At 34.4% G+C, this 15,913-nt stretch overlaps 1 protein-coding gene across 1 annotated transcript; it reads right to left on the bottom strand.

Annotated features, from left to right (window-relative positions):
• Window positions 1-9,292: 9,292 nt before the first annotated feature.
• On the bottom strand, window positions 9,293-14,824 carry LOC309829546 (natural killer cells antigen CD94-like). Its single transcript, XM_082665533.1, has 6 exons — window positions 14,683-14,824; window positions 13,254-13,346; window positions 13,044-13,106; window positions 11,450-11,601; window positions 10,577-10,680; window positions 9,293-9,762 (listed from the first exon to the last, which is right to left on the bottom strand). Exons 1-6 carry the CDS (start codon window positions 14,711-14,713, stop codon window positions 9,642-9,644), a joined length of 564 nt encoding a protein of 187 aa, XP_082521659.1. The 5' UTR covers window positions 14,714-14,824; the 3' UTR covers window positions 9,293-9,641.
• Between the last annotated feature and the right edge of the window lie 1,089 nt (window positions 14,825-15,913).

The following is a 15,913-nucleotide window of genomic DNA, read 5'->3' as shown; positions in this document are numbered from 1 at the left end:
TTAAACTGAATGCATTTTTATTCTTGTGTACACAAATGAATCTACTGGGAACAAATGAAGAAGCAATACATAAATTAGAATTTGACCAACTGCTGTTAGGTGCATTTAAAAAAAAAGTTGTGACTTGGGAGACCTTGGTTCTACCTAGATCTTCAACGAATGAGCCTTTTTCTTTGGGAAAAGTGCTGTCTTATTCCTAACTCTATGTCCTTGGGCACCTGGGATAAGTACTGTCCAAATTTCATGATATTTACACAATTCTACTATTCTTTGATATTTAAAGTACTGAAGTAAACACAAAATCCACTTGGATGCAAGATGCAGAAGTTGTAAATAGCATCTTTCTTTTTTTCCATGAATGTGGAGATTACTGCTGTGGCAGGAAGTGTAAGGTCAAATGGCAAATAAACAAGCAATCAAACAAAAATAACTAGGATGCTAATAGAAATTTGAAGTCCTCTAATTTGTAAGTCACGCATGTGATTCACTTGAGAGCAATTTTGAAAAGAGTTACTATTTACATGCTGTTTATTCTCAAATTCTAAGTTAATACCACAGGAGGAGAAAAGTTTTCAGTTTCATTATATCATATAGATGGATATTAAACAAACAATGAAGTTTTCTAGCATGGCCTAAGTGAATATAATGAAAATATTTCTTTGTGAAAGAAATGACATCTCAGTAGAATTGTTTATTTTTAGAATTACAGAAGGTTTCAACCGAGATGGGGCCAAGAAATTATTTATCCATGACAAGCTCAGGCAACTGTGTCAAGCAGTATCAGTTAGTTGCCAAGATGGTGATCTCTTCTCTTTCCCTCCCTGCTCAAGTTCAAGATTTATGAATTACCTGCCTTGTGTTCATTCTACTACAATGTACTAGTTGGCAGCATACGTTCCTTGCACAGTACGTAATACCCACTAAGTGTTCTGAATAAATATTTAGGTTCTGAATAAATATTTTTTCAAGTGTGTTTGCAGATTTTTCACTTTTTTATCACTCAGCATTTCAATTCTGCTTCAATATGCCCCCATGCATATCCAGACTCAGCTCTGTTTCTCCCTGTCCCATTTATTCACTTCATTGCTCATGTGAATTTTAGAATCTTTTTGTCATGTCTCTTATTAATCCAAACACATTTACAGAAAAGTCAAGACTACAAAAGTTTCCCTTGGTCATGGCCATACATCATATGCTTGTGTTTCTAGGCAACTGTCCAGTAAACATCCCTGACCACATCTACTTTTAGAGTCGCAGCTTGAAGTCAGTATCCTGCCCAGAGGACTGTTCCTCACCACAAAATTGCATTGTGCCTCACTACCTTCTCCCCTTATGGTACACAGGAAGAGCTTAATACAGGCTCAGTCATGTTAACCAGACTGTTATTTACTGGCCAAGAAGGCCTGTGGATTAGGCCGTGGTGGTTTTTCTCACGTAACAAATTTAGTTTCTGCATAGTTTGTGGAAGTGGTGGCAGTTAGATGACTTGAACCCAGGCTGTTTGCAAAGCATTGTAAATTTCTAGATCCAGTAGTTTTAAAAGGTCAGATAAATATGTCCTTACGCAACCTATACATGTACTTTTGTACTCAAATTACTCTTGCTGCATAAATTCATTTTGTTGGTTTTATTCCATTTATTAGAAGGTATGTTTTCTGAAAGCAATGTCATGTCTTTCTGCAATTTCACATGTCACTGAAACATCACTACTCTTCAGCACATCCTCAATAAATGTTCCATGATGACAGATGCAAGGTGAATATATGCTTAGCATTGAGAAAGATTTTGGAATTTCTTTGTACATATTGTCTCTTTTTTTTTTTTTTTTTTTGCGGTACGCGGGCCTCTCACTGCTGTGGCCTCTCCCGTTGTGGAGCACAGGCTCCGGACGCGCAGGCTCAGCAGCCATGGCTCACGGGCCCAGCCGCTCCGCGGCACGTGGGATCTTCCCGGACCGGGACACGAACCCGTGTCCCCTGCATCGGCAGGCGGACTCTCAACCACTGTGCCACCAGGGAAGCCCTATATTGTCTCTTTATACAAGTAAGTTTTTGTAACCTCTCCCCTGCCTTTTAAGTTTTTTAACTCACCATCCTAACGCAGAATATATCTCTTTAAGAATCCTTAAAGAAGGATGTTAACTAGATGTTGTGGTGATCATTTTTCAGTATATACAAATATCGAATCATTATGTCATATATTTAAAACTAATATAATGTTATATGCCAATCACGCCTCAATTAATTAATTAAAAACACTTTGCCCCCACCCCCACTTCAAAGAAAAAGAATCCTTTCCTCACTCCATCAATTGATGTAGCAGGGCTTTACGTATGACACCATAGCTCTCCGTGCTCAGCTGTATCTATTTCCAGAAACTGTACCTGTAGGTATGTTTTGTGACTTTCCCACAGGACTCTAAGTTCTTATTTGAACTAAATGAAATAGTAGAATATTCAGATGTTCTGTTTCTTCCCTATTGCTATCTCTTTTTCTTGGTCTTTTATTTAAGAGACACATAATATCAGTTAAATATAAAGCCACTAGGGCTTCCCTGGTGGCGCAGTGGTTGGGAGTCCGCCTGCCGATGTAGGGGACACGGGTTCGTCCCCCAGTCCGGGAAGATCCCACATGCCGCGGAGCAGCTGGGCCCGTGAGCCATGGCCGCTGAGCCTGCGCGTCTGGAGCCTGTGCTTCGCAACGGGAGAGGCCACAACAGTGAGAGGCCCGCGTACCACAAAAAAACAAACAAACAAACAAACAAAAAAAACCACTAACATAAAAAATAGCTCTTCAACTAAGTGTGATTTAGATTTCCCCATAAAAAGCCCACATTCATTTCCTTTTATAAACCAAATATTTTTTTAAAATGTGGTTGTAAATGTCAGCCTACATTTCATATATAGAGATCTAATTTTACTCTAAAATAGTCAATGGAAAATGTGGATTAGCTGAAAAGAATTTTGCTCAAAGACTGTCAGAAGATAACATTATTCTTTTTTCCTTCAACTTGTTTCATATTCACTTATCTTGTTTATTCTTGAACTTGTTTCACACTTTCTTGTCCATTTTTCTATCACCTACACTAAAATGTAAACTCCATGATGGCAAGAAATTTTGCCTAGATTGTTTAACATTTTCAAGGCTTAGAAAAGCACCCAGCAAATAGTTGTCACTAAAAAACCTATGTTGAATAAAATTGTTTATTGTCCAAGTTGAAACATATCAACAAATTTGCTTTCCTCATTTCCTTAGTATATTTTTAAGAATTTTGACTTTGATATCTTACTTTTCCTTAAAATTTTATGATGTTTTGTTATCTTACTTTATACTTTATCTCAATGTTTTGAATAAATGAAAATAAATAAAATATATACTGAATCAATCTTATAAATTGATATCAACTCTCATATATTATTTTTTTAATGCACACCAGGGTTGTGATTTAAGTTCCTAATTGTTCTGCATATGATGTATATACAGTAGAGATTCAAGTGTGTGTTTTTATGTTGGCATAAAAAATTTCACAGCAGTAATTATTTAATAGTATCTCATTTCCTACTTTATCTGCAATGCTACCTCATCTGTTTTTTCATCTATTCACATGGCTTTTCATTGTCTGTATCTTTTCTCTTTCAATTTATCAGATTTGTCTACGTTCTCATGTCACTTTGTTGTAATGGACATAGCTTTAGCAAAGGTCTTAAAAATTAGTAGGACAAGTCCCTCACCATTTTTTCTTCTTCAATAGTGATACGTCTACTCTTGGATTTTGCATTAATGAACATAGGATAACCTGGGATATTAATTGGAATTAAATTGAATCTCTAAAATATTTTAGGATTGACATCGTTATTAGATTCAGTGGTCCTATCAAAATTTAGTTGTTTTTGAAAATATTTCTATAAAATTATACAATAAGTTCAATATAGATCTTGTCTATTCCTGTTAGATTTACTCATAAGTACTTTACAGTGTTTCTGTTGTGGTTGTTAAGTTAATTAATTATTTCTGTTTATTATTGAACTTTAATAGTATTTGCAAATTAATGTTACATTCAGTTATACTAATATTATTTCTATTAACTGGTCATTAAATTATATTTTTATGTTCTGTGTGGATAAATATATCATCAGGAAAAAAATTTTTTAAGTCCTTTTCTTTTTAATTTCCTATGGTGGTCTTAAATGTGCTGGAGAATCTCCTCAATGATATTGAAAAGAAGTGGTATTATTATCATTTTGTCTTAATGATTTTCTAAAAAGCTACTAATACCTCAAGGTTAAGAATGATGTTTATACAGATTCTGATATACATGCTAAAGATTGTTTTTATCATGAAAAGCTGTTGAATTATAATAAATATGCATTCCATCTGGGTATATTCATCTTTTATTTCTTTAATCTACTGTTTGGAGCAAATTTCATTTAACAATTTTTCTTCCAAAATAAAATTATTATTACAAGGCTGAAATAAACTCAATTTGGTCATCTATAGACTAGACAGTTTTATGTACTGTTTGATTTGGTTTGGTATTGTTTTAGGATTTTGTGACAATTTTCACAGTAAGATTGACTTTTCCTTTTCCTGTTAACACATTCTCATCTAATTTGGACATCAACACAACTCTAGTCGTAGTGAAAAAAAATAGCAACAATTCCTTTCTCCCCTATAGTTTAGGAAAGTTTTTATGTTTTAATTATTTCTTCCTTGAAAGTTTATTATTTCTCTCCTGTAAAAATATTTGGCTTGGGTTTCCCTGGTGGTGCGGTGGTTGAGAGTCCGCCTGCCAATGCAGGGGACGCGGGTTCGTGCCCCGGTCCGGGAGGATCGCACGTGCCGCGGAGCGGCTGGGTCCGTGAGCGTGCGCGGCCAGAGCCTGTGCTCCGCAACGGGTGAGGCCACGGCAGTGAGGGGCCCGCGTACCGCAAAAAAAAAAAAAAAAAAATTTGGCTTTTGTGTTATCCCTATAGGAAGATTTTAAATAATGTATTGATTTCATAAAAATTATTATAGCTTTATCAAACTTTGCAGAATTGACTTTTACCTATGTTAAATTATCTCACACATATTGTACATAGTAAATAGTTACAGTGTCTATGTAATTGTTCTATTGACTAAAAATTATTGCTTGATAATTCTCTTATTGACTGAATAGGTTGTGGATTTACTGGTTGAAGTTCTGTTTTCAGAAGCGCATGTTCAGTGAAAGTTCATATGAATGACTCCTTCTTAAGCTATTTCCCTTTAGAGTCGTTTTTTGGTTTTCTTTTTCAAATTGCCCCATCTAATTTATAATAATAATAAAGATAATGATTGTTACTATTCTGTAGAATATAACATTATAAAGAAGCACCAATACTTATTTTTAAATAAACTTTTTATCTTAGAATAGTCTTAAATTTACAGAAAAAGTGCAAAAGTAGTACAGAGTGTCCCCATACACCCAGTGTCCAGTTTCTCTTATTATTAACAGCTTACATTAGCATGGTGCATTTTTCACAATGAATGAACTGATATATTATTATTAATGAACATACTTTACTTGTATTTCTTTAGTTTTTACCTAATATCCATTTTCTCTTCCATTATGCCATCCAGGATACCATGCTACTCTTAGTCATTCAGTCTATTTAAACTCCTTTTGGCTGTCATCATTTCTTAATATAACAAAAATTATAAATAGCTAAAAATGAGAGCACTAAGACATTAGTTGATTATGTTACTATTCTGGTAAGGGATTTGGAGCTATTGTTGTGAGCAATAAAGAGAGAGTAATATAATGAGTGGTGTACACAAGGAAGAAGGAGAAAAGAGCCCTATTTAGGAGCAGAGGTAGATCTGAGAGACTCACATACATCATAACTGAAATAATATTGGTCACAAGTTGATAATTATTTAAATTAGGCATATGATGATTCATCATGGAATTTTTATCTTGTATACACTTATATTTTCATTATTAAAAGGTCATATAAATACACACATATGCATATATACATATGTATGCATATACATGTAGGTATGTACCTATGTAGTATATATATGAAAGCTATCTCTCTGTTGTTTCAGCTTATATGATACAGCATACTTAATTCCACTGAAACTTATAAAAGCCTATGCACAAAATGATTAAGAAGTTTAATTTTTTCTCTATTTTTTCCACAAAGTACTTATAACCATATTTTATTACAAATTTTTCACTTTTGAAAAAAATTCAGAAAGAGATTATGTGATCCCACCATTTGTTTCTTAAAACTCTGGTGACTTCTTATCACTGAATTCACCATTTTTAAGTCCTAAAGTGATGTTAGGACCTAACATTTATTCCACCAAAAAGGGAAATTTTCTGTGTCGTGAGAGGTGGAAGCACTGTGGTTTGTGCTATGCTTTTTCAACAGAAAGATGAGATTAGAATAACACTTGTCATATCCTTCTCAGGGATCAGAATTGACTGGATATTGCTAGTATCAAATCTAAATCAGGAACTCAGGACATGTCTAATTTTTTCAGGAGGCTCTTATCCACAAGAATCAGGACCTTCCTTCTCTAATCAGGTGTGTGTCTGTGTGTGTTTGTGTGTGTGTTTCTAACAACTATTGTTTAATAAATAAGAAACTCTTGAGGTTTTAACCTCAAGAAAATTTCTAAAAATATATGCGCTATAAGGTAATTCTAATTGTTTCTTAAGTGTTTGAATTGACTTACTGAAGGCAATGAATACTTGTTACTTCTGAGGTATATTCTGCTCCACTTTATTTAATGATAGGTAAGTAGGATATACTTATTGAAGAATCAGAAGTTATGATATTACTATAAGATGTGACACACAACCTTACTTTCAAAATGAAACAAATTATTTTCATTGTTTCCAACTATCATGATCAAATGTAAAACAGTTTATATTTTTAAAAATCTAAGCACTATGCACATTTATTAAACACCTTTTATTTTTTCCTGAGAGCTCTGCTAGGCAATGTTAAGATGTTACTATATTAACAAATGTGAGATTAGTTTTGTTAATGATGACAACGATAACTTGTAAATGATGACAACGATGTGGACAGAACTTTAATTAAAGTATACTAGAAAAACTCATTCAACAAAAATTCATATATCCTACCCAGACTTACCTTGCAAAGAAAGCAATTACCACCAATAAAGTTACCACCAAATAAAATAAGACGACTATAAATAAAAAACTGTGTGTGGGGCTTCCCTGGTGGCGCAGTGGTTGAGAGTCTGCCTGCCGATGCAGAGGACACGGGTTCGTGCCCCGGTCCGGGAGGATCCCACATGCCGCGGAGTGCCTGGGCCCGTGAGCCATGGCCGTTGAGCCTGTGCTCCGCAACGGGGAGAGGCCGCAACAGTGAGAGGCCCGTGTACCGCAAAAAAAAAAAAAAAAAAAAATGTTGTTCCCATCCCAAGGACTACAAAGATATTTTCAGGATGAAGGAAAATAGAATGCAGGTAAGAGTGGCAGAAAAAATAATAAAAATGAAATGGGTCAGATGGTCCTGGATTGACTGTGATTAGTATGATGGGGCCAGATGTGAGCAGGCCACTGCCATGGGTGACCAGTACTCTTCATTCGAATCAGCACTTTCCATCACAATGCCCTGAAAAGATATGGGAGCTTAAAAAAACATCTGAGCTATAATTGGGTGGCAACAGGAATTTTCTTCCCTCGATGGAGACAATTTTGACATAGATTACTCTCTGAAATTAGACATCATCTGTCATATTTAACACCTTCCGTTCCCTCATTGTTCTTGCAGCATTGTAATAAATGTTCATGAGTTCTCAGGAAAAAAAAAAAAGGCTGATTGAACTCTGGACACTTCATAGTGTAATGATATGAAAGTAACAATTTGAACCTATACTTTAATGTGGCTAAATAAATACAGTTGAGATTCATCCTGGACAAAAATTATGAAAATAGACTATCCTTGGTTCATTACAGAGAAAACTACTCCAGGTAGGAAAAAACAAAGAAACACACAAAAAACTCAGAGGAAATTTTTGTGGGAAGAGGACAGATTGATGGGACAGTTGGAACAGAAAAGTATTTATTTTCATTATAAGCTTGCCTATAATGTTCTTTTTAAATTCAATTAAACTATATTATTATGCAAATCACATGGACAGCAAAGGCAAAACATTTCAAATATCTAGAAAGTGCAATGCATGTTCACTTAGTCCAAGTTAAACATTTGAAAGATGTTATAGTCTATCCTGAATTTTGCATAGTATAACTTAAGTGCATTTTTCCTAAGTCAACCTGCATACAAGAATGTGAAGAGTTCAAGCTGTAGTACTATTATATTTATATTTAGAGAAATAAAACATAAGAGGCTCTTTCCTCTTCCTGACTCTTTGTATTTTAAAAATCAACTTTGGGTTCTTAATTATTATTATTTAATTAAAATATAAAACTAGAGAGCAAATATAGATGTCAATACACAATTTTTAAGATGTAGGTGCAACAATTACAAAAAGGGAATTGGCTTTTGATATCTGTGAGGTTGGGAAAATCTCTTCCAGGTCAGACGGGCATCAGAACTCATTGTGTTCCCACCCTTTCTTTTACCTATTTAGAAATCCTTCAATAAAATGAGCTAGCCCCTCCTCCACTCCCCCCCCCAAAAAAGGGTAATTATTGGGTTGGCCCAGAAGTTCATTTGGGTTTTTCTGTAACATCTTACAGTATTTAGTTTTTGGTACATACTTTTAGGAAAAGGCTTTGGGGACTGGCTAGAGATTAAAATCTTCAATGTACATGTAAGAATGGCTTTTTTTTTACTGATGGATAAGCATAGGCAAGAAAGATAGGTGGAGTAAAGAAATAAGTATTATAAATTTATATGATCAGGGCTTAGATGCCCTTGCCTCTTGCAAAATATGAAAGCAATCACGTGAGACCATATATTTGGCCAGAGACTTCCAACTGTTCTGCAGAACTCTGTAGCATCAAGAGAAGACACACAAATGTGTTCCCCTCTGAGGCCAGGTGACACATATGAAGAAACTATTATATGGCACTTCCAGCTCTAAATTAGAACATATAGATGTATAGAAATCCAGAAAGAACTGAAAAGGAACACTAAAATTATTTTTACTTCCGGAAAAAGAGAGATGAGGATGGGACTTCTCAACTCAGTACGCCACACAAAGGACTGATACGATGTGATATATATTATTTGGCATGAATTAAGTTTTATTTAAATTTCTGCAGAGAGTTTCCAAGAATATATGCATAAACTATTAAATTCACTCTTTACCATATACATTAATATTCATGAAATTACTTGTCTGGACTATAATTTTAGGTGTAGGCACACATTTCATCCATTTTAAGACACACGGCAAAATTTAAAAATTATAACTATATATGATGATGGATGTTAATTAGACCTAGTGTCTAGTTATTGTTATGTTGTATACTTGAAGCTAATGTAATGTTATATGTCAATTATATCTTGATAAAAAATTTAAACACATTTTCAAATACATGAAAATTATGATTGATAAGACACAATTTGAAACATTTTACAGATCCCAGAAGTAGGTAGTTAGTAATATATGTTACCATTCTAAGTATACTGAATCTTCATTGCACACCCCTTCTGCCCCAAGAGACATCTAAATAAGCTGTTGCTTACAGACATAACGATGTTGACTCCCACAGTCTGTATCCGAAACTTCTCCGCTTGGGCCGTATATTATGCAGTTCTTTGGATTTAGAGGGTGAAAGGATGGAAATCTGTAATGAAGAATAATGTTTTAATATATTGGGAAAAGGAAATGAGAATGTTCAAGGATGATGTTTTTGTTAAATGATAGAACTACAGACATTTTAAAAGCATTTTAATGAGATATTACCACATTGAGACATTATCTTTTTTCCATTCAAGTCAGTTTTCACAATTTCAGAGTACAATGTTACAAAAACTCGGCTATTGCATCAATAATCAATAGCAATGAAGTTGGGGATTTTTTTGTTTTTGCTGTTGTTTTTAATGGTTTGGGTATGTTATATACTTTACTTCTAAGATGCATCTGCTAATCTAGTCTAGGGAAAAAATCAGAGCATAAAACCTGTCATTGTATGATACTGTAAATCCCATGTTTATGAATGAAAATGAGATTTGAAGATTACAAATACACAGAAAATAAGCCCAGAATGTTTGAAATATGGGATGATGCTGAGAATATTGGGCTCCACCAGAATAAGGAAAATAGTGGATATACTCTTTTCTCTGGATGGCTTTTGTGTATGTGAGAATCTGTATATGTACATACATATCCAAGTGCTTGTACCAAGGCAGGAAATAAAAGCATATATCAAAAGCTCTTTTAGAGTCACAAGTACACTAACTTCACGTCACTTGAGCATACACTTGGGTGTTGTGGTTGGGACTAAAATTGTTATTCTGTTGTATCAATTCTCTTTTCTGTATTCTCATGTCCTAAACAGGATATCTTACCTACAGTGTTCCTGGATGTTACATTCTCTGATCAGATCTAAGGATAAACTCAAAAAGAACAGAAAAAGGTTTTGAGGGCCAGAAACTTACAGATCTTGGAAGAGAGTAGAATTATCCTCCCACAACCAGGCATGATGTTCTTCACTGTAAGAGAGTCCAATCCAGTAATGATAGGACATGGAGTTCAAAAAATGCTGTTTGGAAACAAAGACCAACATATTAATCTATTTTGAATCTACTCTAGGGATCAGGTACTTTTAAGAAAGTCAGTGTCTATTATTCAGATTCAGTTTTTCAATTATACAAACTAAAATCATTTTTAACTTTTAATTTAGGAGGTATAGTCAAGTCACATGCCTCATAGTTCTCATTCATCAGGCCCATTCATTTATGGAGGAAAACGTACCACAAAATCTCACTTCTTGAAAGAATGAAAAACGTCATAAAGGGAATTAGAGCTTTCATGGAACACTTCCTTCACAGGGGATCAGCAATCAAATTTGATCCCAAACCAACAGTATCTTGAGGGATAAATCTTAGCACAGGTTCTGCATGGAGCTAGAGAAAATTTTCACTTTTTCTTAAGAGTTGGGTAATTGTTTTATAATATTCTTCATATTCATTCCAACAGTGATAACAAAAGCTATATAATTACAAAATAAATTATAAATTCAATTAATGAACTAAAAATTCAAAGTCCTTTGAATAAAAATAATGATCTATTATTTATTCTTTGAATTCTCTCTAAAAAGTTTCTTGTACTTTATCTGTCACATTCCTATAATGTAAATCTTTGAGAAATTTTGTGTAGATTGTTTGACTGTTTCAAAGTGTAGGAAATTAGTTCAAATATAACTGCCTATTTACTATCTGATTAAAGACTTGAATCAAAGTATTCAGCTTACTTAGATAATATTTTCCTAGGTCAAAAAAATTGTAGAAAAATCAGAATTTAATACATGCCAGTTCATTTCTGTTTTGTATCTGAAGTAGACTGGAATTCTGAGAAACACAAAAATTTCTACTGTCTTTCCATGTTTTTAATTCACTAGAAATGAAGTAACAGCTGCATTGGTAGCCAATCCACTTTTCTCGGCAAGAACAGCAGCCAGATCCTAAGAGAAAAAACAAAACGTGACTTGATGACATTGGAGATTCCGTTGTTTTCAGTGCTATTTACTCATTTGTTATTTAATGTTTTTCTACAACTATTCTTTGAGAATTTACTGCATACACCACAGTTCAGGGGATATTAATCTGAATGACTCAGACATGACCCTTCTTCCTCATGAAGATTATAGTCTAGAGATAGAGACAGAATTATACAAATTTCAGTCATTTATGAATTATATTTAATGATAATTTGTGTAAGTATACACAAGAAATTCAGTATGTTAAAATACTGTGTAGCAGAGTATAGGATGGGGGGCGGTTAGAAGAACCTCTTTTGAGGAAGTGACCCGAAGTTGATCTCTGCTGTGTAATTAAAAGTGAACTAGATAAAAGAGATATTTAAAGGAGGAAAGCATTTTAGCATATTTCCTGAGTCAGAAAATAATTCTGGATATTTTATTTCAAAATGAAGTTAATAAAGCACTTAGCTTGAAGTCTGACCGTCCAGTTTACTAGTGATAGTGTCTTCAACATTTACCATCCTCAGTGATAAAAGTCATATTATGTGGTAGGCACTCAAATCTTTGTCAAATGAGTGGTGCTGAGATTGTAGAGTTGAATGGGCTACCAGGGGCTGGGATGTGGGGGAAATGGGGAGCTGTTGGTCAAAAGGTACGAGCTTCCATTTAGAAGATGATTAAGTTTTAGGGATCTACTGTGCATCATTATAACTAGAGTTAACAGTACTGTATTATATACTTGGGAGAGTTGCTACAAGAGAGCTTCTTAAACATTCTCACCACAAAAAGACATGATAGTTGTGTGACATGATGGAGGTGTTAGTTAATGCTATGGTGGCAATAATATTGTAATAAGTGAATCATTGTACACTTTAAACTTCCACGATGTCATATGTCAATTATATCTCAATAAAGTTGGAAAAACGCTGAGGGAAAAAAGATATGAATGAAGTGCTATATGAACACAGAAGATGATGAGACATCATTTAGGAAAAGATATGTTTAAAAATATCTTTGAGCTGACGTTCACTGGTTAAGTAGAGTTTAGAATTGCAGAAATCTCTGTGCTTCTTTCTGAGTTATGGAAGAAGCGGAGGTACAGGTAAAGAGGTATCAAAGTATGTGTTATGAAACACAAGCAGGCACTTAGGATCAGCTACAATATTTACTGTAATTTGCTTTTGTTACTTAAACATGAGCAGTCACATAGGAAAAATAGGTCACTTCCGGCTAATATTTTCCTTATTACTTAATATATAAATGACACACATTCAATGTAATTTAATAAACTAAGTTAGCAATAAAATGAGACTATCCTATAATTTCTATTACTAAGCATAATATCCCTTCATGCTTCTGTGTGAGAAAAACAAGAATATTTCATTCTCTAACAGCACTAAAGTTTTCCAAAGTATGGAACCCACCTTCCTGGAGATCTGTGGAGGGTCCTGGAGAGAATGTCGGCTGAACATTTTGTTTAGTAAATGCTGTAAGAAGTAATTAGAAATTTACTTCATCAGACACAGATTTATGAAATAACAAAATATTACACATTAGCAAAATGAAACCTTTATTGTAAGACAGTTTCATCACAATTTTGATCTTTTTATATAGTCTTGATTAGAAAAACTTACAATTTTTCAACAAAACTCCCAAAGCAGCCACCAACAAAAGGCACATTACTCCTAAGACCCCAGAAATCAGCCTCCATCGAGTGGTCTGAAAAGCTATAAAGAAAGAGAGATAGGGTAAAGATTTAAAGAACAAACACAGGAGCTGAAGTTCTTAAAAGCAGAAACCAGTGAGAGAATCCAAAAAGTTCCTTGGTTTAATAACCCCATAATTTTGTCAATGAAATGTTGGAAAATGAAGACATTCCATTTAGAACTCCACCCAATACCAAAAATTTTATATGATGTACTTTATTCTTCAGTGAGATTAGCCATACCTTTTCCTCTTTATCAGCTCTATCTTATCAAACTGTACTTACCACTTATTTTTAAATTTGACAAAGAAGTTTAGAGATCTGTAGTAAAAAGAGATCAACAGGCACCAAGTTCGGTCTTGTGGGCTGATATAACAAACTCTTAGTTTTGTAACAGCAACAAAAAAATCACAAGATAAAGAATCTGATTCCCATTAGGTAGCTGAGAAAATGTAGGATCCATTAATAATGTTATTTTCTCAAGGAATCAGAGCTATTAAGTACCCAAGTCAGAAATCAAATGAAAGTTTGTCTAGACCCAGAGTCTTTCATTTAAATGACATGTATTCCATCATTGTTACAATAATATTAATACTACTTGGGAGTGTGTCCTTCTGCTAATCTCAGTGTATTCGCTACTCTGAGAAATGTCAGGCTGCTCATAGCTTTGTAGAGGCTGTACTGTGAAGAGAAGACATGGTGTGATGAGAGGTTCCCCAACCAATGTAGCGCTAATAACTTGGGAACCTGAGTTCATTTCACAGTACATTGAATTATGATACGTAAAAAACCACTTTTTTACAGGAACCATTTTTTACATGTATTACGTCTTCTCATACCAAAAATTACTTGCTCACAGGCATTTCCCCTAAAATAATTTAGCATCAGGAGATTCTGCATTAACATTAGAGTACTCCCAAAGGGTGTCGTCATTCACAACAGTTCAATGTGTCAAACTGTTAATCTGGGTGGTTTGGGGGATGTCACAACACAAATGGTAAATTTAAAAAAAAACACTTTTAAACATTTTGTTGATAATATTTAACATTCTCTATATATTTTCATGCTAGAATTATGTTGTTTATATTTTTCCTGGTAAATTCAGATGCCAATCAGAATTTAGAGCTATCCCTGTCAGAATCCACTCTTTAAACCTGTTGGAAAAATCTTCACAAAATCATTTCTAAGTTACAGAATGAAGAATCAGAAAAATGAAATTAAAGTAGAAAGTACAGATACATGGGGAGCCTAAAAATGTATACTTTTGTCCTACAGCGTTGCCTCAAATTAGCCATACCCACAAGATAGTTTTCCTGGTTATTTTAATTTTTTCATTTTATGACTTGGGCTGCACATACCTGCCATATGAAATGTTGTTCCAGTGTTCATGCAGGAAAGGCACGATGGCTGCTTGTTCAAGAACTGGGTTAGATCACGGAGCTGAGCTGTAGGCTAAGGAACCTGAAAGTTGTGTATGAAGAAATTTTTTAAAAAAGAAAACTTGTGTATTCAAGTGTGCGTGCATCATCTGCTGATGAGACACAGATGTGTAGTATGAACAAGAAGCAGTAAAATCACTATCTTCTAAAATGTTTCTGGAACCACAATACAGGAAATTCTCACTGAACTTGTGCAATGCACACCCTTTGACTATCACAAAAGAAGGTGACAGGAAGTTTTTTTCATGTTTAAAGGTAAATTTACTTGGTATAATAAAATTCCACACATAAGTTTCCTTTTTTAAAAATATTTATTTATTTATTTATTTACTTTTTATTTTTTATTTTTTTACATCTTTTTTTTTAAACATCTTTATTGGAGTATAATTGCTTTACAATGGTGTGTTAGTTTCTGCTTTATAACAAAGTGAATCAGTTATACATATACATATGTTCCCATATCTCTTCCCTCTTGCGTCTCCCTCCCTCCCACCCTCCATATCCCACCCCTCCAGGCGGTCACAAAGCACTGACCTGATATCCTTGTGCTATGCGGCTGCTTCCCACTAGCGATCTACCTTACGTTTGTTAGTGTATATATGTCCATGCCTCTCTCTCGCTTTGTCACAGCTTACCCTTCCCCCTCCCCATATCCTTCAGTCCATTCTCTAGTAGGTCTGTGTCTTTATTCCTGTCTTATCCCTAGGTTCTTCATGACTTTTTTTTTCTTAAATTCCTTATATATGTATTAGCATACGGTATTTGTCTTTCTCTTTCTGACTTACTTCACTCTGTATGACAGACTCTAGGTCTATCCACCTCATTACAAATAGGTCAGTTTCGTTTCTTTTTATAGCTGAGTAATATTCCATTGTAGATATGTGCCACATCTTCTTTATCCATTCATCAGATGATGGACACTTAGGTTGTTTCCATCTCCGGGCTATTGTAAATAGAGCTGCAATGAATATTTTGGCACATGACTCTTTTTGAATTTTGGTTTTCTCAGGGTATATGCCCAGTAGTGGAATTGCTGGGTTATATGGTAGTTCTATTTGTAGTTTTTTAAGGAACCTCCACACTGTTCTCCACAGTGGCTGTATCAATTTACATTCCCACCAACAGTACAAGAGGGTTTCCTTTTCTCCAC

Source organism: Grampus griseus (genome assembly GCF_964374135.1).
Source record: "Grampus griseus genome assembly, chromosome: 11".
Taxonomy (NCBI): Eukaryota; Metazoa; Chordata; class Mammalia; order Artiodactyla; family Delphinidae; genus Grampus; species Grampus griseus.
This window is presented reverse-complemented; position numbering and strand designations above follow the sequence as displayed.

Excerpts from the sequence above, each read along its gene's own strand:
- LOC309829546 (XM_082665533.1), bottom strand. The coding sequence starts at position 14,713 with ATGAACACTGGAACAACATTTCATATGGCAG. Across the intron at positions 11,602-13,043 it reads CTCCACAGATCTCCAGGAAG|GATCTGGCTGCTGTTCTTGC; the intron begins GTGGGTTCCATA and ends TTTTTCTCTTAG. Across the intron at positions 9,763-10,576 it reads TCTACTCTCTTCCAAGATCT|ATTTCCATCCTTTCACCCTC; the intron begins GTAAGTTTCTGG and ends TCTTCATTACAG.